Genomic DNA, 24,836 nt, shown 5'->3' with positions numbered 1-24,836 from the left:
ACTTAAAATCCTGAGTCTATTCCAGGCAAGAATATAACTTGCAAAGATATTATTTATGGAAACGAATACTGAACTTCCTTCATATCCTAAAGAAAGATTTTTAAAAGGTTAAAGGTCATCAGTCAAACCCTCACTGAACTTCACAAGGGGCTTAAAAGACTTTGTTCTTTTTTGTCCCTGTACAAATGCTCAAGGGCATCTAACAGCTTTCAATTGGTTAAGAGTTCCATCTTGTATCTTGGAAAACACAGCGTATGCTCTTCTAGCCTTTATAAAAGCATCATCCAGAGTTCAGGCTCTTTTCTGTCCCTACGGACAGGGACCATGATGAATGCTGGCGAGCTGACGGACTTTCTTTGTTTCAGGAACTTGGTCTGGGAAACAGTGGTCACATTTGAGCGTCTCCACAGTCTGATCATTCACATACGGTCAGTCACTGTGTGCACGTGTGAGTGTGCGAAGGTTTTTGCTGAAGTTTGTCACAAGATCCTGTTTATGTGCCTTTACAGAGAAGAAAATAAATAAATACAGTGAAACTCTCGATCTTCAGAAAATACTCCACTTATTTCAGTTTGAGCTGGTTGCTAAATGCCTAATTCACATTAACCATGTGTAACCAACTCTCTTAGTTTAGGCTTTTGGAGACTGGAGGTCTTTTCTCATGTCTTTCTCTCTGTCCAGCCCCCACCCAGGCTATAGCCCCACAGGCTGTAGTTTGGACTGGGTGGAACAGCTGTAAGGTTGTGAGCTCCCGTGCTGTGTATGTGACAACTCAAATGGCAAGATTCTCAATCAGAAAAATTGCAATATAAACCTCCAGATAAAAGGATATTTTACATCAAAACAGAAATGAAGGCTGGGTGTTGAGGTGTGGGGATGGGGCTGAGCTGGGAGACTACCACGAAAGCCTGCCTGTCTTAGAAATACTGCCTTTGGTTTTTCTCACAGTCTCAACTTTTTTTGTGCAAAGCCTGTCTCACACTTTAAATGTCATCTCTGTTTTCAGTCAACTTGGTATATGCACTGAGTTAATTATCTTGCAGAGATAATTGCTGAAAGGTAGAGTAGCTTTCAGGACAGTTATACGCAACTAATGCAAGTGCTGGAGATTAAACTGTGGCATGAGTCCTGGGTTAGATAAGCGATACAAACAGTCCCCAGCTCTGAAGAGAATTAACAGGCTAACCAAGAGAGGTCTAAACCAGCAAGTCACACTGGGAAACCCTGAGGAGTAAGTGAGAGGAATTGGAAGAGTTATTGCTTGCCATGCAGTCGCTGTATGTTCAGTTACAGCCTGTTTAGTGTTATTAGGGACAAATGTTTTCACTATAGTGTTTGACTTTAAGTGCTTAGTTGTAAAAGGTCTTGTTAAGGGTGGAATTCATCTTACTTACTTGTATTTGTCTGCCAAGGCGAGATTTAGTGGTAGGTGACTCTTCTATGAGCAACCGTAGAGTGAGCTTAAGGAAAAGACCTTGGAGAAGGGAGTAAATATCTATTTAGATGGCCAGTGTTAGGTGCTGTGATTCCAGCCCTGCTTTGCGCTGCTCAGTTCTACAGACGCATCTGTGTAAATACATATAAATAAAATAACGCAGCCTGTGGGATCAGGGCTGTGAATCTGAGCTTTCTATCTCATCAGGCATGTTGTACATTTACTAGGGAACTTTTTTTTTGTGGAATAACTTAAAGTGTAGGAGTGTCATCCTAGTTTAGTTAATGGTAGATTATCTGGAGTTTACTTTGGTGCATACTTATCTTTAAATATAAGCCTCTTTAACACTTCTGTCTCATGTAAATGCATGAAATTTTTACTAAAATGGATCAAAATGTCCATAATTGCATGCACATGGATAAATTTATCTATCTCTGACTACCACCTTTTCCTTGCAGATAGATTTGTGATTGCTACTGAATAAAAGGATGTTTTCCCCCCAGATTCCCTCAGGTTGGAAGGGATCTCAGGAGGTCCCTACTTCAGTCTCCCGTTAAAGGCAGGCTCAGCAATGAGCTCAGACCAGGTTGCTTTGGGATATATCCACATGGGACTGGAAGATTTCCAAGGATCCTGCACAAACCCGTAGACTTTTCCCTACTACTCCTGAATTCTTGCACATGTTGTTAATAATACCTTTGCCTGCGGCATGCCTGAATGCATGTTTATGTTTTTGCACTCACCACCATTCAGAACAACCTCACAGCAAGCGGAAACAACACACAGTGTTGTTTTCACAATTTTCCTCCCACTTTGGCTACAGCCTGTTTCTAGTGTATTGCTTCTGACTAGACTGATGGCGTACTTCAAAATTTCCCTTAAATGACACAGAGCTGTTTTCCAGCAGCATATTGGTTAAAATGGAACTTGTTTTAGGGGTAAACAATTAAATAAGCCTGGTTTGGGGCAGGCCTGTGAAGGGGACAGGGGAAAGGTAAGTTGGAGGATACTGCCTGAGTGGTTAAGTTACTCAGCTGATATACAGAACATTGTCACACATCTGCCCTAGGTTGCCATTTTGCTTTCACAAGGCCTTGGAGAAAGAGTTCATTCCTTGTTGGCGTTAGAAGTAAGCTTCTGAAACCTTGATTTTCTTTTTTGTTTCTCTTTCATGAGTCAGTATCCTTGTTTTCCAAACAGCTCAGTGCGTGATAAACTACTGAGCTTTTATAGTTCTGGTACAGAATGGTTGTATCAGTCTGAGATATAGACTGAATGCTCTTCAGATGTGCACAGTGTAAAGAATGCAGTGGGAGTAGCTGGCATCTAATGGAGGCAATAAGGATCAAAACTACCTGGCTGTCTGCTTACACTGGCAGAAATAATGGAGTTGCTTTTGCAAGGACTTTTTCAAATCACTAGCTAGCAAATTTTTAGTGATGGCTCTAGGCTTTCCCATCTGGTATCCAAGTTGGGATATTGTGGGGGAGCCTGGCCAGTCTTTTGCCACAGACTGGTACTAATAAGTGGGGTGGAATAGCCTTTTTGGATTAATATCAGAGCTGTATATATCTTGCAAGAGTATATATCTTAGGTTAAGGGTCTCTTAATTGGTGCCTTGTCTTTTATCCATTTTTGCATGGAGATGCTGACTCTGGACAGACTTGCTGGAAGAACAAGCTCTGTTTAGTGTGCAGAGGTACTCAGAAAGCAAATGGGTGATGGGACATAATATTCAAAAGATTGAAGAGCGCTTCTGGGAAATGATGGGCCTCCTGCCCTGTGAATTTTGCATTTCATGGTAAGTCTCTGTGATATGGAAAGTAAAGCAGAGAGGATTCCTAACCCTGATGGCAACAATGATGAGGCTTCTGTGTTAGGGAAGACTAGAAAGATGAAGAAATTTTTTTTTAAAGACGAGATAAATCAGAGTGGATATGTTGGTGTTTTAGAAACAACCCCTGACATAGAACAGGCGTTACCTCTTTCTTGCAGTACAACAACCAGAGGGAAGAAAAGTAAAGGAGAGGCAATTTTTTCAATTTGATAAATACAACTGTGCTCTATCAAGCTGCATATTTGTAAGGCAACAAGTTCATTAGAATTCACAGTGGTGCTTGCTGCTTCTACAAAGAATGAGAACATTTGCAGCTAATTTATATATAAGAAGTCTTTTCAGAAGACCATGAAGTCTGCCCGTTATCTGACTTTCGGGCTCTGCACTTTGCTTTATGAGCAGTTTGTGCCACAGTTTGTATACAGGGCAAGACATGCTGAGTGAGAGTAATAGCCAAGTAGTTCAGCAGTTGAACGTTCTTCTTAAATCTGTCTCTGAAGCCGCTATAAGAAACCTGGGCTAGTAGAGAAGTGAAAGAACAGCAGGATTATATTGTACCAGTGTTAATTCTAGATCAAGATTTCCAGAACAGCAGCATGCAAATGCAACCCTAGGGATTGTTAGAACCTCTTAAGATGATGATGGAGACTCCGAATATTCTGCACATTTTTTTTTTTTTTCAGAGTATATATTTTTTTAATACCTCTGTGAGAGTAAAAGACAATTTTAGTATTTTTTTCCTTTTCAATATACAGAATGAGTACAGAAAATGAGCTCCTCTTCAATAACTGTGTAATCGTTCATTGTCATTCAGATATGAATTTGATTCAGCTCAGTGATTTTTAAAGAACACGTGCACGAGTTCCAAAGTGAAATGTATTTCTGCAGACTGATCTCAAAAATACTCACTTTAATTGGAGTAAGGGGGAAGAAGGGATGAGAAAAGAGGCTGGCAGCTTGTTGAAAATTACAAGTGATCCTACACTATTTTGATTTAACTTTAGTGCCTGAAAACTTTTTTTATTAAAACTTTTTAGACAGAAATGAGCACTCTCAAGGACTTGAATGCCTTGTGTGGCTCATTAGCTTGTATTGGATGGCAGAAGGATGAACTGAAAAGAGAGCAAACAAAGACCAAGGGAAGCAGAGGTTTTAGGCACGAAGAAAAGGAAAGGTGCATGTGTTTGAATGCTTACCTCATTTTTCTGATGGGCAGTAGATTTCTGGATGTTTCAGGTCAGAGAATCATAGAATAGTTAGGGGTGGAAAGGGTCGTAAAATCATCAGATTCCAACCCCCTGCCATGGGCAGGGACACCTCACACTAAACCATGTCACCCAAGGCTCTGTCCAACCTGGTTTGAGCACTGCCAGGGATGGAGCATTCACAACTTCCTTTGGCAACCCATTCCAGTTCCTCACCATCGCCGCAGTAAAGAACTTCTTTCTTATATCTAATCTAAACCCTAAACCTAAACCCCTGTTTAAGTTTGAACCCATTACCCCTTGTCCTGTCACTACAGTCCCTAATGAATTCTTCAGTGTGGGGTTGGTTGGACTGTATTGCAAAATGCTCTGAAATGTCAAAGTTAGTCACTCTTTCCAGAAAAATGGCAGTGGAAATCCCTTGGCATGTTTCTAATACACTTTGGTTTTGAGTCAGACTTGAGTTTCTCTTGTTCAGATTCTCTGGCACCTTGTGTAGTCCTTACGCTACAAAGGGGGCTTCATGCAAAGTGGGGTATTATGCATTCACAGCAGAATGGCAGAACCTGGACCCTGCCTCCTAGTAAAACATGCATTGACTTCAATTTAGGTTTTTGATGTGTGATTTTGTAATGGGCTCATTGCCTCCAATACGAATTATGTCATGACACAGAATTGGTGAAGAGAAGGGGAATTGTTGTTCAGCCTATTTTGGGTATAAACTGTCATTAGATGCTTGTAATCAGATTGCACTGGCTTTGAAAGGAGGCTTACGAAGAGGAATTTTGCACAGTGAATGGATGATGGTTATGCAGATGGTCTATTAATTTCCTGCTTTGGGATGTAGCAAATGAAATACTAATGTGACAAGCAGTCCCAGTGTGTTGCAGAGAGGGACTGTTAAACTAGAAGTCAAGTCTTTAAGTGATATTTTATTGTACTGATCTAGACAGAATGCCATATATAATTGCAGTATTAATGGCCCATGCAGAAACAGGCAGAGTCTGGAGGGAGGATTAGTATATTTTATTGGACCAAAATTTGATAGAAAATTAAGAAGCTTTTAGACAAAAAAGCCTACACTGCCTCTGCCTCCATCTATCACAGCAGCAAAATCCATAATCCAGAGTAATAAGGTAATAGAGAGGTAGTTCACTTCTTTTTGGCATAGAAATAGTTACTGGGCAGAGCAGCAGAGGTCGGAGCCAATGATTAATCTCTCCAGCTTGTGTTATTAACATTGCAAATGTCACTTCTTATTCGCATCACCCACTTGAGTCTGTCATGTCCTTTTGTGCCGACGGTTCTGAGATCAAGTTTGACACACAGTGTGTGATAACAGATGGGCAGCTGAAGGAACGGGCTGGGAAAATATTTCAGCCTTCTCTGGGGGACACGGGTTCTTTATCTCCAAACATTGTTTGCTTTCTCCTTGGTTGCCCACGTGTTGTAGAGAACTCATCTAAACTCAGTCTAGGGAGAGCCTGTGTGCACATTGGAGAGGATTGGGTTCAGGGCTGGAGTTTTCAGATTGTAACTTTATGAAAAGCTCATCTGTCACCTATGAACTGAACCCCTTCTGCTGTGCTCATCGCCTCTTGAAAACTGGAGATGAGTTGATAAGAAAGCTCAATGTTTGCTTGTTGGGAATAAGCCATGTACAGACCTGTACATGCAACTTCCATGCACTTTGTGGGGAGAAAATACAAGTGTGTTGGGAAGTGAAAGGAGAAGAAAATAAATATGTTTTCCTTTCTTATGTCAGTTTTACCAAACATGCATGTGACTCATTTTAGGGTTGACTGAAGCCTCCATGCTCAACACTCAGTTTGTGCTCTGTGGTACTAGAGGCTGTTTAAAAATATTTTAAAGCTGGTCCAGCTTGCCCAGAAATGCCACTGCTGGACATGACAAATGAGAGAGTGGCTGAGGAAAAGAGGTAATAGAAATGGCTGTGTGGGTGTGGTCTTCAGGCCACTCATTTAGCCTGCTATATATTCAGATATTGCTCTTTCATGTTAATGCTCAGTGAGGTGAGATCTGGAGACATACCTCCTTCCTCCATCTTGACTGGAGATATATTGATCTGTGTGTGCTTAAAAAGTGTTTTATGGCATAGATATCCATAAGGGAAGTTTCATATCTGCAGACATCTGCCATTGACTACCTTTGAAGAGAGATTTGGGGTAGATTTAGACATTGACCTATATTAGGATGGCAGTTCTTATTTTCCTTTGTGGCAACTGGAGAGAGGAATTCTGGTGCAATACAGAAGCAAACTGAGTAAGGACCTTAAATACCAACAAGAAATTGTAGTTTATAATGAATTATAATGGGAAAGTTTAAGTCTTCTTATGTGGCAAAATAGTTCTTATGCTTAGGACCAATTAGGAGATGAGAAGGTAATGCTTAGAATAGATACTTGTATCAAAAAGCCCAGCATGACTTTAGTAATTAGAATCCCTGTGAATTAATATCACATGGATCCGCACAACATAGTATTTTTTCATATATGTAGAAAACCTCTCAGTGCTGCTATCTTGCATTTGACTTTCCCTCTTTTTAGATGCTTGCCTAAGGCAAGTGGCCAAGCAAGCACTCGACTTGGAAACAGCAATTTACATTGAAAATAGGTCTTATGAACTGCAAAAGTTCACTTCTTTAAGAGAAAATTGGTTTACTGCCCACGGATAATTTGATTTAAGACAAAGTAATAAAAAGGTAAAGTTAGCATTTAAAAACTGTTCTATTCCCATGGATGTAACAATTTTCTCTAGCAGTTAGCTGTTTTGTTAAGTGTTTAAGCTATTGCTTATGGGCAGTCTAAAGAAGCGTAAGGACAGATCAAAGCTCATGATGATATCCTATCCATAGCCCTATTATCTCATGTGAAGTTTGCACATATTCAGAATTTCCACCAATATACTTTGTTGCCTTCGTTATTTTAAAGGTGGTTTACTGGCCTACTAATTCTGTTGACGTTTCAGTCTTCTACATTTAATATCCTACCTTTCTTATTAATTCAGCAAGCTGAATTGTATGATTTAAGCTATTTTTAAATAGAAAACCAGATTTGGGCCTAAATAAATTTTCACAATAATGCCAGTGTTTTGAGTTGATCGCTGAGATTTCCAGATTGGGATCATTTTTCGGTATCACTAAAGCTGCTCTTTGCTGTTTTTAATTTGCCAGTGCCTGGAGGTCACAATTAAACTCAGGGATGCAGAGTGCCAAAACTGTGACCGTGTGTACGAATGTGTACTGTTTGTTTCCCAATAAGTTTACAATGCAGTCTCATTGTACAATACCAGCTTCCCAGCTTTTCTCTTCTTTGCTTGTACAGCGGTATTAAAAAGTCAATTTAAAAGCCTATGTGCCATAAATGTTCAAAATACTTGTCCTAGACAGTACTTAACCCCCCCAACCCAATAAACACTTTTAAAAAAGCTTTATGTAGAATACAACACTTAATTTCTGTGAGTTCCCTTTACTACTCCTTTACCTTACTCTTACTTCCTATTTGAAGATAGAGACTTCTGCAAGTGTTATCTGACAAGCAATCCAGCTGTAATAAAATTGCAGTGCCATCAAGTCATTGCATTATCAAAAGGCCAATTGCTTAATGTACTTGAATTGGAACTTGCAGCGTTGCAAGGAAGCAACTAACTCTGTGATGAATGGCACTTAGAGTTAAAATTGAACAGACTGCTCTGAAAAGGTATATTGGCATTTGTTTTCTGCTTTGACTGCAGAATTCTTTAATGAAAAAAGGAAAGATTGAGAGGCTAATAAAAATTGGTTTTGCTTTGCAAAATATTGTCTTACCCTTGCTGTAATTCTGTGCCAAGATCAGATTCACGGACAAAAAGCTCACAGGCTCCTCAAAGCTTATTGTAAAAATACCAAGCTTTGAGATTAGGAAATGAGACTGGTGTCAAAAGATGCTAAATAAGCATCTTCTTGTTTTATATTATTACAACATACCTTCTGGTATCTATCCAGTCCCTTTAGGCACCATGCACAGAGAAGGTATAGTTGCAAGATATAGTGGAAAAATAAATATAGTGTATTGCCAGGGTTTTCTTCTCAGATAAATAAAATATGTCATCTTTTGGGTAGCAGGGTGCTCAGGTGAATAAGGTATAGAGCTAAGAGCCACAACATCTGGGTTTCACTGCTTTGTCCTCAAATCTGTTCTTGGTTCATGGCAAGACCCTAAAGATCAATATTAATGCAACTCCAGTATTTGTCACCTAAATATTTGTACGTATAAGTGAACTTCCTTTAATTATCTGTTTTTATTGATTTGAACAGTAGAGCACAACACTGGTGGTGTGAGTGCTGTGTTTTAAGGCCCTCCAGTTGAAAAACATTGATGGTAGCACGTGAAGAAAACCATAAACCCCACCTGAATAGGCCCCAGAATCCTCTTCATGGGACACTGATGGTGGAGTGTCATTGTGAAGTCAGGAAGGCTGCTCTGTGGGAAAGCCCCATGACTTCATCCCAGTCATGTGAGTTAGTAAGAGACTCAAGAATGCACAAGTCCTGATCACTGGTCTGGTTATTAAGCACATGCTGTCAGTCCAACTTTGTGGAGTTTATAGGAACCACCATAAAACCAGAGCACTACTTATTTATATGAGCTGACAGGCTTATACTGCCCACTCTGTGTGAATTCACATTGGTGTTTCTGAAATTTGCCTACAGAAAATCACAGGGCTTGCTAGTAGTAAAACTAACAAAGTTTCCACTCACAGAAAACTGTGGAATCATTTTTTCTACCTTTAATAAAATGAAAATGCCTTACTTAAAACCAAACTAAACCTTATCCATCTACATTCTTATTGATAAATTATTTATTATTGCTTGTTGTGTAACAAGAAGAAATAAAATCAGTAGTATTATTAATCCTTTCAGGTCTGTAATACTGAGTTTAAGACCAAAGTGCCTTATCCATTCACTGAAACTGATTTCTGCTTTTTGTATTGAAGCTATATATACTGCAAGTGTAGCTAAAGGTTTGATACCGCGTCTGTCAGGATTTTCTTATGGTCCCCCATTGTAACATGTCCAAATGTACAATCATTGTTGAATTTCTGAAATTTAGTTTTCCATTGAAAACAAACAAAATAAAAGCCCAAAACAAAATTTATAAAGGGAGTAATCTTGCCTTTTAATGTCCATCTTCATTCTGTAAGAGTAGAATTTTGTGTTTTGTTTTGATGTTTTTCTTGATACTTTTGTATTCAGACAGGCACATTCTCGACAGTACTGAATATAAAGGAGACCACATTGACCCTCAGGAGCTTGAGAATGCTTTCTGCCTCCTAACTTTGGGTGTGTATGTCAGCCGAGTCCTGTTTTGTGTAAAGATAAGACTCGCATGCCATCCTTCCCCTCGTGCCTGGGCTTCCATGCAAAGGGCACTCTGGTGTAGGCCAGAAGGGATCTCCTAGCAGCTATGCTGTGCGTCAGTCTGGCAGTATGTGAGAACTCATAACTCTGCTAGTGTGAGTTTCTCCTGATGATTAGACCTGCATAGTCTGGTATTTCTCTACAATCCTGCTCTTGGCTGTGGCCTGTTGCATTCATGAGCAAAACCAAGACCAGCAAAAAGGTACCGAAACAGGTCAGTAGTAGCATCGCCATTCATTTCACTCTTCCAGTATGAGCTGTCCCATGTGTCACAAGAAGAACAGCATGTCTCTAGAGATAGGAACATTGCTGTACCTTTTCAGTCATCTAAGTAAATACAACAGTAAGTTGTATTTATGGATAATGTTTGGTATGCTTACATGTATATGCAGACAAATTGCTCCTTTCTGATGCTGGAGAAGTAACTGCTGTAAGATTTGTAGTGAGTAGATGTGATGAATAGCTTGTTCACTGCAGCTCAAAGCCCTTATTAATAACTGCTGATGAGCAGTTTAACATGTGTTTAGAGTCCCTGGTTACTTGAAATCGATCTTGAAGTAGATATAGATCACCTATGACAGGGTGTGCAGAGCAATCCTTTAAGGATGCAGAGTGAGCTTGGTGACTGCTTGTTTCACTGCAGCATTATGGGAGCAAAGGGTCCAGGTATAAAAACTACACTTCTGTTTTGGTTTTGGGACAGCTGGCTGACAAATTCAAATTGCCACCTCTATTAATGAATGCCTTCTCTCCCCCATGCCCTGGCCATCAGGCTTGGAGGTGAAGAGAAAGGAAAGGATATATTAGGAACAGCCACAAATGATCCTCATGGCTTATTCAAGAGCTCTGTCCTGAAGGAGTGACACAGTAACTTTGGCTATGACCTTCCTCCTCGCTGCTGGCTCTTACACAGAGCACTTCTAGAATTAATCTGGTGCTCTGACTCAGCGGTGCTGACGTATTAGACCTGCTTTAATCAGTGGAGGAAATTTGCACTCACTTACAAGCTGGTCTGTAGGCTTTTCCGTTTCTTAATAATGCATTCTGAAATGTGTCTTCTTAGCTCCTTCCTAGTAGAAGAAGAGTAGAAGAAGAGAGTAGAAAAAGAAGGGGGTTTTCCCTGCTAGGACCCACTCAGCAGTGTGGAGACCGTAGAGCTTAATACTGGTAGTTATACCCCATGCCAGTGGTGTCATTTGTATCAGGGAAACTACTCTGCCTTTAGTAGTTACACTGCATTTAACCTGCCTAAGTACTGGCAGGACTGTGGCAGGTGAGTGCAGAAGTACAACTGGGTTCTCCATTTCAGTCCTCAAGGTTTACTGTGCAGTTCACTCACATAACAACAACATGCAGAAATGCTCATGTAAATGTATCCATGGCACATTTACACATCAGCTGCATCTCAATTACAGACTGGTTCTGAGTTAAACAGGCCATCATCTTTCTTAGTTTCATTTGGTGGATGCATTTTGCCTGGGCAACACCAAGGAAAAAGTGGAATACCACAGTTCCGTCTTCAGGTGTTTAGTCCTGAGACACAGTATACGGCTTCTCAGCCTCCAGCACAGATGCTGTCTTGAAGAAGAAGAAGCAGGAGTGAAAAAATGAATGGTTATTTTCTAGGGCTTATGAAGGGCTGTTAGGAAACTATCAAACAACCTCCTCCATGAGAACTGAGCCAGATTTAAGTTGGCAGAAACCAAATGACAATCCATAATTTACTCCACTCCCTCACCCATCCGTTCCTCCACACTTAGAAAAACCTTAATCAAAATATTTGAAGGTAGTTGACAGAGCTGGAAGTGAGTAGCTTCAGTTAAACAAGAAGAAATTGGTGCGATGTTCCAGATCCTTGCTTCTATAAATGGACAAAATATCTGAGTAAACTCCACTGGAATTTAGCTCTTTTACATTGGCAGAGAGTTTAGTCTCAGATAAGTCTTCCAATACCTAAAGGGGCTACAAGAAACCTGGAGAGCGACTTTTTACAAGGGACGAGACAAGAAGAATGGAATGGTTTTAACCTGCCAGAGGGGAGATTGAGATGAGCTCTTAGGCAGAAGTTCTTCCCTGTGAGGGTGCTGAGGCCCTAGCACAGGGTGCCCAGAGAAGCTGTGGCTGCCCCATCCCTGGCAGTGTTCAAGGCCAGGTTGGATGGGGCTTGGAGTCAACCTGGTCTAGTGGAAGGTTTCCCTGCCCATGGCAGAGGACTAGAACTGGATGAGCTTTAAGGTCCCTTCCAACACAAACCATTCTGTGATTCCATTTTTCCACTGTACTAATATGCACTAGACACTGCCTTATGTCTATTCCAGCTTTTTGATGGAAACAGGTTTTAAAGTTTGGGTTTTGAGAGTGCAAAGCACTGCAGATCAAACTGTACCTGAGTCTCTACCAGAGAAGTTCACATTTGATGGCTGAGCTGCAATGTTCTGGTAAGACACAAGACACATCCTTGGAGCCACATCTCTAACTTGTGAACCCAGCCAGGACCCAGGCCTGATCACCGGCTTCTGTTCACCCACTAAATATCAATATGACTCACATCTCCCAGTTTCAATCAAGTACATTGAAAAAATGGCTATTATTCTAGTTGAATTTTATCTGATTTACACAGGCTGTGGTTGTAAACTTTTAAATTCATAGCTGGTTTTGTAACTGCTTGACTTTCAAACAGCTTATGCCATTTATTTCTTATTTTACTTTTATGGTTTTATTCTAGTTATCCATTTCAGATGGCAAATGTTGAGTCATGGTTTTATGATTTATTTCATAGATATAAAAACTACACTAATGCAATAATCATCAGATATAACAGATATTTATCAGTTATATCACTATACCTTTTCAGTTAAGGTAAAAGTCAAGCATCTTTGCTGACACAAGTATTGCCTTTAAATTTCCTCCTCAAAACATGAAATCATTAAAATTAGGTGCAGAAAATAAAGTCCTAATAGAATATCTACCAAATAAAGAAGAATTAAAAAAACAGTTCCTTTTTTCTTAAAAATGTGCAGCAAAAACCCCTCAAGTTTCTCTTGGATGTTCTATCTACTGCTTCTGCTGGGAAAATATCTTCAGTAATGGATGTCAAAATAGAGACGCAACCTGTGTGACTGGGTATGCTCTGGAGGCACAATAATGGTACGTTACTGGGATGACAGATGCAGGAGTATTTTTTACCATCCTTTATAATGTGATGTGTGCATTTTTAATGGACACATATGGTTTATTTTCATCCTCACTTTCTATCCAAGCACATCAAACATTTGGTCTGAAAATTTCCCATATTTATGACACGTTTTTCCTCAGGCAGCAGGTAATATCTAGTGAATGACAAATGACCACATCATAGACAAAGCAGGCAGGCAGCTTTTTCTCATATGAAGCTGTTCTTTTTATATTCCCTCTTATCTTTCCACTGACAAAACACAACTATGCATGTGCAGGACTAATGCAGGCTCAATCTAGCAGAGTTGCAGTGCGAGGAGCATGGCTCTCTGTGGATATATAGTTCCTGGACAGAACGATTTTCTCTCTCGAGGGATTCTTTGTCACAGTGAAGCAATGAAGCTTTTTCAGCTTGTCATTAGGAGGGAAATGAGGATCCCTCTGGCCAAAAATGGTCAATGTGCAGTGGATGTCATTTGTCTGGTCCCAAATACTGTAGCAGTGAATAGTTTTATCTTGTATAAAATCCATCTCATCAAAAGAGATGACTTGAAACTATGGTTCATAGTCATCTGATTCCTGCTCCTGAATGCAGCTGCAGAAAGCCCTGTACTGAGCATAGGGAGTCCTTTCAACTGGTAAGAGCAAGGGGAAGCCAGCTGGGGAGGTGTGGGTGTCCTCAGAGAGACCTAGAGCTCCTCCTGCCTCTGGTGGGTGAGGGAGGACCTATATATAAAAGAAAGCTTTAACTGCAGAATCTTGTCAGCAAATTCTAAAAAATGTATTTCTACTTCACGTAGAGATTTAAAGCAAGGATGGAAAAGGTCTGGAGGAAAGCAAATGTGTTGGGTTTGGCTCTCAAGGGCTTTAGGAAGATATCTGGCAGTGTAAGGAAAATAAAAGTGGCATCCTGAAGATCAGAAATCCGGCCAGGAGACCCCAGGCCTCTCTTAAATTCCATGCCAGCACCCCATGCATCAACTGGGCACATGCCAATAGGTGTATGGTATAAAGTATAAATAGACATATGGCACCACAGAGCTGGAACCGAGCCGGAGTGTCATGCAGAGCAGGCGTCACGGGGAAGGTTCGGACTGCAGCCCAGCATTTCCTCCTTGATATTGGCCTTTTGTGCCCAGAATCCTTCCTCCTGTCACGCCTGACAGCAGCACTTCCTTCTGACAGATGGGCATAAGCATGTGCAGCCTGGAAACCTACCTGAGCATCACTCATGTTTAGTCAAGAGTACCCCCACTGACCTGGAGCAATGGGGGAAGTTGCTCTGTCATGAAGGTCTTTTTTTAGCTAAAAGGTTGTCATCGCCGTGTTGTCTTCACCCCCCTGGTCTATAGGATTGCATAAAGCACTTGAGGTGGTTGGCTGTCATTTGGGTAGCTGAAGAATAGAAGTTGTTGCAGCTGGGGAAATAACAACTAGTCTAGGTCATGCTTTGCCTACAAAGGTTGGACCAGATGATCCTTGAAGCCCCTTCCAACCTAGTATTCTATGATTACAACCTGACGTAGCGCTGCAAATGTGCTAGGTGCTTTCCAGGGCAGACCCTGCTCCAGAGACCCAAGGGAAAGGGGAAAAAGGACCTCCTGGGGCCATAGTGGTGGCAGGCTCATGTCACCTTAGGTACCAAATTTTCCTTCCATAATTTAATCCTTTCTCAGTTTTGCTTTCAGACAAGAATGCATACTCATTATTCATGCAATGAATTAACAATACTGATAAGCAGAGGGATTAATAGATAGTGCTTTCTGGAGTTGTCAAAATAATGCTCCCTGAGAAAAAGACAGTAATTTTGAAGATGGGCTTAGTCCTTCTGCATTCTGAATCATCATGCAAAGCAATATATGCTGTTGTTCTAAACTTGCTTGTCTGTGTTTTGGGAAAATGTAGGATATTGAAGAGCCTCTGAATAAGCTTAGTATGTATTTTGCATTACTCATTCAAATGACATGTCTCTATTGTAGAAGGAGTGAATCCATGTTGTCTCCTCTTTTCTCTTTCTTTTCTCTTAACTCCTGAAACATATGTAGCAAAAGAAAAATGAATGTTTGTAAATGGTACAGTAGAGTATATCCTGCAGGCATTTGTTTATATAATGCTTTGTCAACACATGCTTCCATGCTGCATTGAGGCTAGATGATATACCAGTCTCTTAGCATATTTCACTGCAACCAATGTTTCCCAAACTTATTTCTTCTTATTTTCTGAGCAACAAGTATGTGCTGGGAGGATTCAGAGTAGCAGGTAACTACAAGAGATCAACAATGCATTTGCTGAGTTACATTTACTATGTTTCTTGAACCCTCCTTTTTACCAATGAACCAGCATTCTGATTACAGATCTGTTTCTCCACCTTTACAGGCTGTGCTGCTGTTGCTCACCTCTTCTTAACTGTCTGTACCAAATAGTTCAGTCTAACAAAGGCTGAAAAATATTGAAGTGTTCCTACTGAATAAATGGTGTGCAGCTGCAGACATTTCATGCCCAGAAGAGTCCTAAGGCTTCCTATTTAGACAAATGGTATTCGAAAAGCAATCACTGCTACTCTGCCAACACCGAGTTCTAGAGGTAACAAACAGCACTTCAATGCTGCTGGGATCAGCCTTCATGGTGCCATATGCCAGCCAATTATCTTGGTGTCATTAGGCACAGAACTAGTGTTTCCCACATGCCCAGATCATGCAATTAGTGTACTTGTGAGAGATGGGGTTGCAACGTAGCAAGGAAGAGTCAGAGGATAGAGCTAGTTTGTCCTCCAGCTTTCAGTTTGCCAAAAAAAAAGCAGTTATGCTGGTGGTGGGTACCAGAAGTGGAAGCTCCTTAACTCTGTGTTGGTCTATGTGTCCTAGAATCATAGAAGAATTTGGGTTGAAAGGGCCACTTGCAAGCCATGTATTCCAAGCTCCTGCTTGTATCTCCTGCTTCCCCAAATTCGATGACATCCACAGACTTGGAAAGGATGGTTCCATCTAATACTGCTCTTCAGTGGCATCACCACCACCACACTCTGTGTCTTTTGTCTAGTCATGTCTATGCAGCACTTGGAGTGAGTTCTTGAGTGAATTTATAGCCTGTTTTGGAGGAAGTGTATCATTGCAGCTGACCTGTGACCAGTACCCACATTTAAAGGTAGTTCAGGTAGGTCTGCAGCAGCATGAACACAGCCAGAGAGACTTGAGGGTTGATGCTCAGCAACTAGAAAAACACGCTGCTTTCCCACTACATGCTGGTGTTTTTCTGAGCAATACCCACTTGCATTTTTTCTCCTCCTGAATTATTCTTCCTCCTCTCCCCTTGGATACCATCTAGTTTTAAGGAGACCAAGTTATTTATATTTACAGGGGGAGGGAGAGGATCTGGGGAAGTCTAAGGGTTTCTGGCTGCTGTCAGTATACAGGAGAGGCATCCAGGTTAGGTGCAAGCTGTAGCTGAATGACTCTGAGGTGCAGGAAGAGGAAATTGACATGTTGGTGTGGGATGCAAGCTGTGAAATACAATCTCTGTCAGCGGACCCTAGGTCTCACCTAAGGGAACCCAGTAGACTCAGCTTTATGATCACAGAGTTTTGTGCTGAAAAGTGTTTCTGACACAAAAAGCTGCAGAACATGTTTTGATCTTTGCTTGCCTCCATGTTCCGAGTGTGGTGACTGAGAAATGTTTTCTGGGAATCACTTACAAGTTGCAGAGGAATTTATCCTGAGAGGAAATAAAACCCAGAAGCTATTATGTACTGCTTGGTGAATTATGAGGAACAGGCAAGTCTTCCAGCTAAAATAAATGGGGAGGAGGAGACAGAAGAATTCTTACAGAGGGTGCTTTGAAGAGCCACATTATGTTTCTCCTGCTCCAGTTTGCCCTCTGGAGGAACTTTTTTCTTCCTCCTGATTACAGATAATTATGTTCATTACTAAGCTAGCCTTTGTGAGTCCACCCCAGCCTTCATGATGGACAGTCACTGCAGCTCTATTGCCATACTGGCTGGGTTGCAGCAGGAGAAGGCAAAGGTCCCTTGTTCCTCCCATGGATCCCTTCTTTGTCAGGCTGTGTTGATTTTTGCTTTTCTCCAAGCTGTTTGCCTCTTACTTAGATGTTTGATAATTGAAGGCTGTTGTGTATAAATGAGGGCTTGTATTATGATTATTTGTTTTGTAAAGGCCGATTTATTCCCACATTCCCAAAGAACATCTGAATTTCCTCTTACGCTTCTGCATCTGTTGCTCATTACATTGTTTTCTAGTCAGATGCTTCAGTTCTCAGAAATGTGCACCCTGAGCACATTGACCTCTTTGTGTGTGGGGAAGGTGCACAAGCGAAATCCTCTGGTGTTCTGAAGACGTAATATGCCAAGCTGGGTGTTTCTGTGAGTGTTTCTAATGCCAAGTAGCTACCAAACTTTTTGACCATTTCTTCCAATGCTGTCAGAGACAACAGCCTTTAATGGGGCCACTGCAAGTGTCCTCTTTGTGAAGTTTGAAAGTATCCTTTTCTGAAAGTGGTGATATTTATTATTTATTACTCATGCAAGTAACCTCAGTGCTGTCAATAAATGTAGCTGTCTGAGACTGCTTGGGGCTGTGGAGCCACTATTACTCTTACAACTGCAAGCAAAGATGAGGCTATCTTAGAAGCTGGAGCTTATGTGTGTGCATGGATATTAGGAACCATTCCTTCTCCAAAGGGTGCTCAAGCATTGGAACAGGCTGTGCAAGGCAGTGGTGGAGTCACCGTCCCTGGAAGCATTCCCACACTGTGTAGACGAGGCCTTCAGTGCCATGGATTAACGGTGGCCTTGGCAGTACTGGGGAGTGGTTGGAATTGATGATCTTGAAGGTCTTTTCCAGCCTGGTTGATTCTGTGATTCTGGACCAGCCTGTGCTTTGCTGCACCTAACTTCTTGTTTGGTGATGTTTTGTAAGAAACGCTCCTGTCCTGTGGAGCCTGGGCTGAGATCCTTGGATCTGTTTCACCTTAAGGTGAATATGGAAAACATTCTCCAGTGAAGCACCCACTCCTGCTGGCAAACTAAAACCTGTTTCTGCAAGCAGTTAAGAGAGAATTCCCACTGGAGTCATTACATCTGCTGCACCTGGGCTTGCTGTCACGCCCTAATATTTTTCCATATTGAGGCATGCAATTGTCTGTATTTTTCTCCTTTTAATATTTTTCTTCCTTTTGTTTAGCTGCCTTACTGGGCAGTCTTTCTAACCAGACCTATTTTAATATAGTGGTGTATTTAACTGAGAAAGCAAATTTATAGATCTTTCTAATGTTATGGCAGCCTGTCATTTCAGCTCTTAGACAGGTATTGATTTAGTAACCTCTTCTTTTTATTAACCCAGCCATAATCTAGGTTCTTCCATCGCTTTAGTCATATTTGTTCCCTTATATATTCCCTTATTGGTGTCTTCCCTATCAAAACCATTCTCTGTGTAAGTTGAAAGATTTTCTGTAAATCAGAATGTCTTACTTTGGCCTTCTGCTCTCTGTCCTACTATCCCCAGAATAAGCTGGTGCAAAGACTTGACTGTTGAGATTTCATGCATGCAAATATACAAGATATTTTGTTGTTGGGCAGCTTCAGTTTTCCTGTACTGCTGTGGGCCAGTTAAAGCTTATTAAAGTTTTGTAAGTGATTAAGAGGAAAATGGATGGATACAGAAAAAGTCAGCTAATAATAACAGGCTTTGAAGAATAAGCATGTTCTTACATCCATCTACATTCAAGTGAATCCTTTGGCATAGGTCAGTGAGATGCAAGCCACACAATGAGTGTGGCAAATATTGGCTTTAACACCCTAAACAGCCTTTACCACTTCTAGGTGTATGTTGATTTGTGCCAGCTGCCTTGAAATGGAGGTGAGGGTTACAGCAAGATGTCTTCTCAGCACACTTGTCCTGACTTTTGAGGACACTTGTCCAGCCTGTGAGGTATTGATGGGGTTGTCTCACACATTAAAACAATCTTTCTCTGGTTCTAATGAAAAGTACCCCAGCCCCATGACAGATGTGCACAGTCCCTTGTTATTCTGCCATTCCCTACCTGACAGAAGTACACCATGGAATCCCAGTCTTCTTTGGGTTGGAAGGGACCTTAAAGCTCACCCAGTTCCAACCCCTTGCAATGGGCAGGGACACCTTTCACTAGAACAGGTTGCTCCAAGCCCCATCCAACCTGGCCTTGAACACTGCCAGGGATGGGGCAGCCACAGCTTCTCTGGGCTCCCTGTGCCAGCGCCTCCCCACCCTCATAGTGAATATCCTTCTTCTCAGCAGTATGTGGTCTTCCCAAAACCAGAAAGGTGGTAGATATCACTTAAATTATTTTACCTACTTCGAAATGCAGTTAGCTAAAATTGCACATACCTGATGCTGGAAAATTCTCAAATATACCTCCTGATGGATCTGTGGAGAGAGTAAATGCAGAAATGAGGTGCATGCCCCCCTCCAAGTCTTTCCAATATCTCTTCAAGTAAAAGAATCTTAAGGCTAGGAGTAGAGGAGAAGATGGGTTAACCTCAGTGTGTTTGATTTGGTAAAGATCAGATGTAAAGATAAAGGTAAAGCCCACTATTGCCTCTATTTCTGGCAGGGTGTTACTGAATTCCTGCCAAAAAATACCTGTTAACTTTGCATGTCTCCATAAGGAGGTTATCTGAGTTCTGCTATTCCCTTTGCTACTATCATTTGTAATGTTACATTATTGTACTGTCTAACAAAGTGTTTATGGAATCTCTTCTCCGGGAAAGATCAGAAGCAGAATCATGACACTTCTATTGAAGCCTGTTTCCTGAAATATCATGCTATAAAAGGAACAGACTTTCTTTAGGTAGGTGGGAGAGCCGAGAGAGACATTAACTCTGCATGTGTAGAATGGGGACCAGCGCAGGCTGACTGCTGAAGACTTGCCGTGCTCCTGTGGCTTTTAGGGGCACCTTTAACTCCACCAAACCTCACTTGGCTCCTCAGAGTCATTTCTGTACCTCATGAATAAGCAGTGTTCCTTTCATTTAGGGGTGTGTTTTACTGCTGAACTGTCTGCATGTAATGACAGTTCTTTCTTGCTGTTCACATTAATTTGTCTCACTGGGGGCTGTCTTGTTTCTAGGGGTTGTGTTACTGGTGTAATAAAACTCAGGAGATGACTGGAACTGGAGGTGGGGAATTTTGTTAACTTCTTTCTACTTCCTTAAAGTGTTTCTGCATTTAAATGACTTACCAAAACTAAGAAGCATCAACAGCGGAAGTCTAAAACCATTCTCTTGATCAGGTAGATGGCTTAGCCATGTGTTAGTCTAATATCCCAGGTCAGATCTCCTCTATCTGTGCAGTTGAACTGAGATGTTATCACAGTTATTGTGCTTGCAGGACCCAACGTGGAGAAGAAAACCCAGAACCCTCTCCACCACAGCACACCAACAGGCCTGTTCACAGCTATGTGCTTGCTGTTTCCTTATCACCAATATGACATGTATCAGCTCTGAAATGGAAGCTGCATAGCTTAGCATAGTCCTCAGCCTGGCTTACTACATGTTGCTGGTAGAGTAGCAACTTTAGGGTTGCTTCCCATGTCATTTCCCTGCTCCCTGTGTTCGAGTTAGGCATAGACACTGCCACAGGGTGCCCAGAGAAGCTGTGGCTGCCCCATCCCTGGCAGTGTTCAAGACCAGGTTGAATGGGGCTTGGAGCAACCTGCTCTAGTGGAAGGTTTCCCTGCCCGTGGCAGGGGGTTGGAACTGGTTGAGCTTTGAGGTCCCTCCCAACCCAAACCAGTCTGGGATTCTGTGATACCGCTGTCAGCCTATTAGAATCCAGGGGATGTTGTCCTCTGGCTCCTGGTATGAGCTGTTTCTTGGGGGTTTTGCCCCAGAGTTTGCATGTTTCAGGTGCTGTTACTGAGAACAACTCTGTCAGCCCTTTCTGAATTGCTCACGGTATAGGCCTTTGCCCAAAAGGAGAATGCCTTATCCCTAGGAATATTATTCAATTATTTTAGAAATTGAAGACATAATATAAAAACATTTTCTGGAAAAAATCCTGGCAGTCAGTTGCACTCTGACTCTACAAGGGTGTTTTGTGAGAGTATCAATTCATGTAATTGATGGGGTGGATATTTAAATGTATTTGTTTTGCCTCTGTATTGCAATGTCAGTGAAGCTGTCAATAAATTTATTTGCTGTAATAGAAAATATCATTCAGCCTTTTATGCCGTCCATTATTTAGCAGCCATCATTAAAAAAAAATCCTGTAGTCATTAATAATCTTGAAAGAGTTTGTTATGCTGAAATGTATGGCATTAGAATGCACATTACAGTTACCTTGAAGTCCCAGGCACCAATATCAATCACTTGGTATCCTGCCATTACTAAGCAATGGCATAATTTTATATGTTGACTTGTCAGTCCTACCAGAGAGTGGGTGCCTGTGGAAAAATATTTTAATTGCATTTCCAGCATGTGGCAGAGTTGAAATGCTGACTGATGAGATGAAGGAAGGAGGAGCCTTTGTCTGTGCTGCAATTAAACCCAGCTTCTGTTTATACTGCATATAAAGAAAGCCTAGCGTTGGAGAGGCTCCAACCAATATGTTTCGAATGACAGTGTTTCTACCTCAGTCCCGGGAACACTCAAAGAAAAGCAAATTGTATTCAGAAAGTCCTTTTAGTGGAGGGGAGTGTAGGGGACAATGTAGGAAAAACAATGACTGAGGGGTGAAGTAACTACAGTGGGATGAAATTTAGCAATGTAGGTGAAAAGTTGGATATCTTATATGCATTTTTTGTTTAATAACAAGAAAATAGTTCAAATTTTGTAATGTGGCAGTGACAGAAGTGAAATTCTTAGGCCTAATGTTCATTCACATGAAATGAGTAGTAGTGGAAAAGGGCAACTGACATCTTAGACGATGTCAGGCAAGACATTTCAAGGAAGCCATTGCTCCATCCCCATGTAGAGTACTACACCATTCATACTCAAGAAGTTTTGAACAGAGGCAGAGAAGAACTGGTAGCTTGAATGGGAACTAGAAGATCTAGACTCATTATCCCTAAATGAGTGAATGTAATTGCTGCTAGTAAGTACAGCAAAAAGTAATTGAAAGAATGGTAGAAGAACCATTTGAACTGATGAACAGTGTTGCTGAAGTAAATGATAAATGTTTTTACCTGGCCAGGACTGGAGAAGATGGTGTTAACCAGCAATGTAAGGAGGTTCAGGAAATTATTTCTCAGAAAGTAACGGAGGGCCAGACACACAACTAGTTTTCAGATGGACTTGACATGTTTGAGGGAGACAATCTGGTATCTGATTTGATAAACGAGGTGATTGCTTGTGCCAGTGGCTGACTGCTTACAGCTCAGTGATTTCTTTCTGTTCTGTGTCTACACTGATGTATCAGATTTAGAAAGCAGCTAAGAAATGGGTCAGGACTGGCATATACTGATGCTACTTCACTGCTGTAAAAGTATTTTCACAGTCTAATGATGATTTTGTAATTCCCCAGTGAGGGGATGAAGTGGAGCCAGAATGATTTTGTGTACTGTCATCTCATCTGGTTGGGAATACAGTAGTAATGACTAACAAGAAGGAAAACATTTGACATTCTTCATTATGGCCAGAACATTTTCAGTGACGGGAGATAAATGAGTGGTTGTACCTACTGGAATCTGTGTGGGCAGAGGTTGTTTTGATTGTTTGATTGCTTTGTCTGTCTTACCCATTTATGCGTTGGCACCCTTGGGTATATCATACAGACTTTTGCCTTCTGAAGTGGATGCTATTGCTCCCAGCATGCTTTCCCACCTTCAGGGAGAACTGTTATTCACAGTTCGATCTTAATGTTTTTGTACAAGAGCATTATATTCTAAAATCCTAATTCTTTGCTATAGCGGCTATCATCTTACCATTTAGAACATCAGAAGACAGTGAAATAAAGATAGTTCAATAAACTTCATCATCACTGTGGCATCACAGTCAGGAGTTAATGACTCATTTGAGAGAACTTCAACAGAAGAATATGTTGTCACTAGTCAATTTCTGCTGTTTGAATCGTCTATGGCCATTTGAATCGATGCTATGACTTCAGCTAGACAAAACTGCTGTTCCTGTGAGTAGACTCAAGGTTTTTACAGGGTTTTATGTGTAAGCATCTATCAGTACAGCCAGATTACAAGTTCTCTGACATGGTTAGCAGGTAGCTGTTTGTTCTGTGACCTGTTTGTTCTATGACCTGTTACAGAACTGTTTGTTGAACACCTAGGTTTGCATAATCCTATTTTGAATACAGTGGAGTTAAGCCTACATATCAAGAAGAGAATGTATCCCTTACTGCATCAACTTAAAAATAAGATGAAAGAGAGGAAATTGTGTGCTGTCTATAGGTCTTTTTCTAATGCACCTTCTTGGTTCAAAATTGGCCTTGCTTGGAAACATGCACACTTTGTGGTGTTCTGTTAGAGTACAGAACCAAGAGTTCTGTGTTCTTGCCAATTTGTGTTCTTGTACAAATGTTACCACTTCTCTTGAGCTCACAGATGAAATATTGCTGAGAGCGTAGACGAGTCAGTGACAAAAAGTGCCCATGGGGTTGGGATTTGATGATCAGAAAACTGTGTGGTGTAACATATGGAGTCTGGGGAATTTAAATTTTTGAGCTAAATAGATGGTACTTGGCATGCTTGGTTGTGGGATGCTGAATTAAAACTCAGATAGAGGAATTTGTTGTCTGAGCAGTAAAGGAATGATGAGTGGGAAGAAGCTGTGTTTCCCATGGTTGAAGGTGGTTGATCAGTTTGGGAAGGATAAGACTGCATTAGTGCATGGTGATAGATAATAATATGCTGATAAGGTTCTATAGTCAGACTAGACAGGTCCTGAAAATGGCATATCATTTAATCTTCACAGCAAATAATGTAGTCAGAAAAGCAAATGGAGGAGTGAGCAAGCTTTTTGGTTTGTTCTGTTGTGGTTTTAAGTGTAGAAGGGGCTGAAGTATGGATGACCCGGGGAATTACAGACCAGTCAGTCTCACCTCTGTGCCTGGCAAAATCTTGGAGCAAATTCTCCTGGAAGGCATGTTAAGGCACATGAAAATCAACAAGGTGCTTGGTGACAGCCAGCATGGCATCACTAAGGGGAAATCCTGCCTGACCGACTTGGTGGCCTTCTATGATGGGGCTACAGAACTGATGGACAGGGGTAGAGCAGTTGATGCCATCTACCTGGACTTGTGTAAAGCATTCGACACTGTCCCACACGACATCCTTGTCTCTAAATTGGAGCGACATCAATTTGATGGATGGACCACTCTGTGGATAAAGAACTGGCTGGATGGCTGCACACAAAGAGTTGTGGTCAATGGCTCAATGTCTGGCTGGAGACCAGTAACGAGTGGCGACCCTCAGGGATCGGTGTTGGGACCGGTCTTGTTGAACATCTTTGTCGCTGACATGGACAGTGGGATTGAGTGGGCCCTCAGCAAGTTTGCAAATGACACCAAGCTGTGTGGTTCAGTTGATACCCTGGAGGGAAGGAATGCCATCCAGAGGGACCTTGACATGCTTCTGAGGTGGGCTGATGCCAACCTCATGAAGTTTAACCATGCCAAGTGCAAGGTCCTACAGCTGGGTCGGAGCAATCCCAGGCACAGCTACAGGTTGGGCAGAGAAGAGATTCAGAGCAGCCCTGCGGAGAAGGACTTGGGGGTGTTGGTTGATGAGAAAATGAACATGAGCCGGCTTCAGTGTGTGCTTGCAGCCC

General features: G+C 41.5%; 1 protein-coding gene across 8 annotated transcripts in view; it reads left to right on the top strand.

Annotated features, from left to right (window-relative positions):
- The window catches only part of PDE1C (phosphodiesterase 1C), a 276,791-nt gene that overhangs the window by 135,144 nt on the left and 116,811 nt on the right, over window positions 1-24,836 (top strand). For 2 of the 8 annotated variants that reach the window (XM_061464732.1, XM_061464731.1), the window contains one exon: window positions 366-428. The exons of the other annotated variants lie outside the window; for them this stretch is intronic. In XM_061464732.1, the coding sequence (XP_061320716.1) occupies window positions 366-428 (63 nt within the window). The remainder of the gene's footprint in view (window positions 1-365; window positions 429-24,836) is intronic. 8 annotated transcript variants of the gene reach the window in all.

Source organism: Pezoporus flaviventris, unplaced genomic scaffold, assembly GCF_033815535.1.
Source record: "Pezoporus flaviventris isolate CSIRO_AGI_PZ_B2104156 unplaced genomic scaffold, CSIRO_AGI_Pfla_v1 ptg000037l, whole genome shotgun sequence".
NCBI classification, from domain to species: domain Eukaryota; kingdom Metazoa; phylum Chordata; class Aves; order Psittaciformes; family Psittacidae; genus Pezoporus; species Pezoporus flaviventris.
Note: the sequence above shows the minus strand (reverse complement) of the source record. Positions and strands in the feature narration are given on the sequence as shown.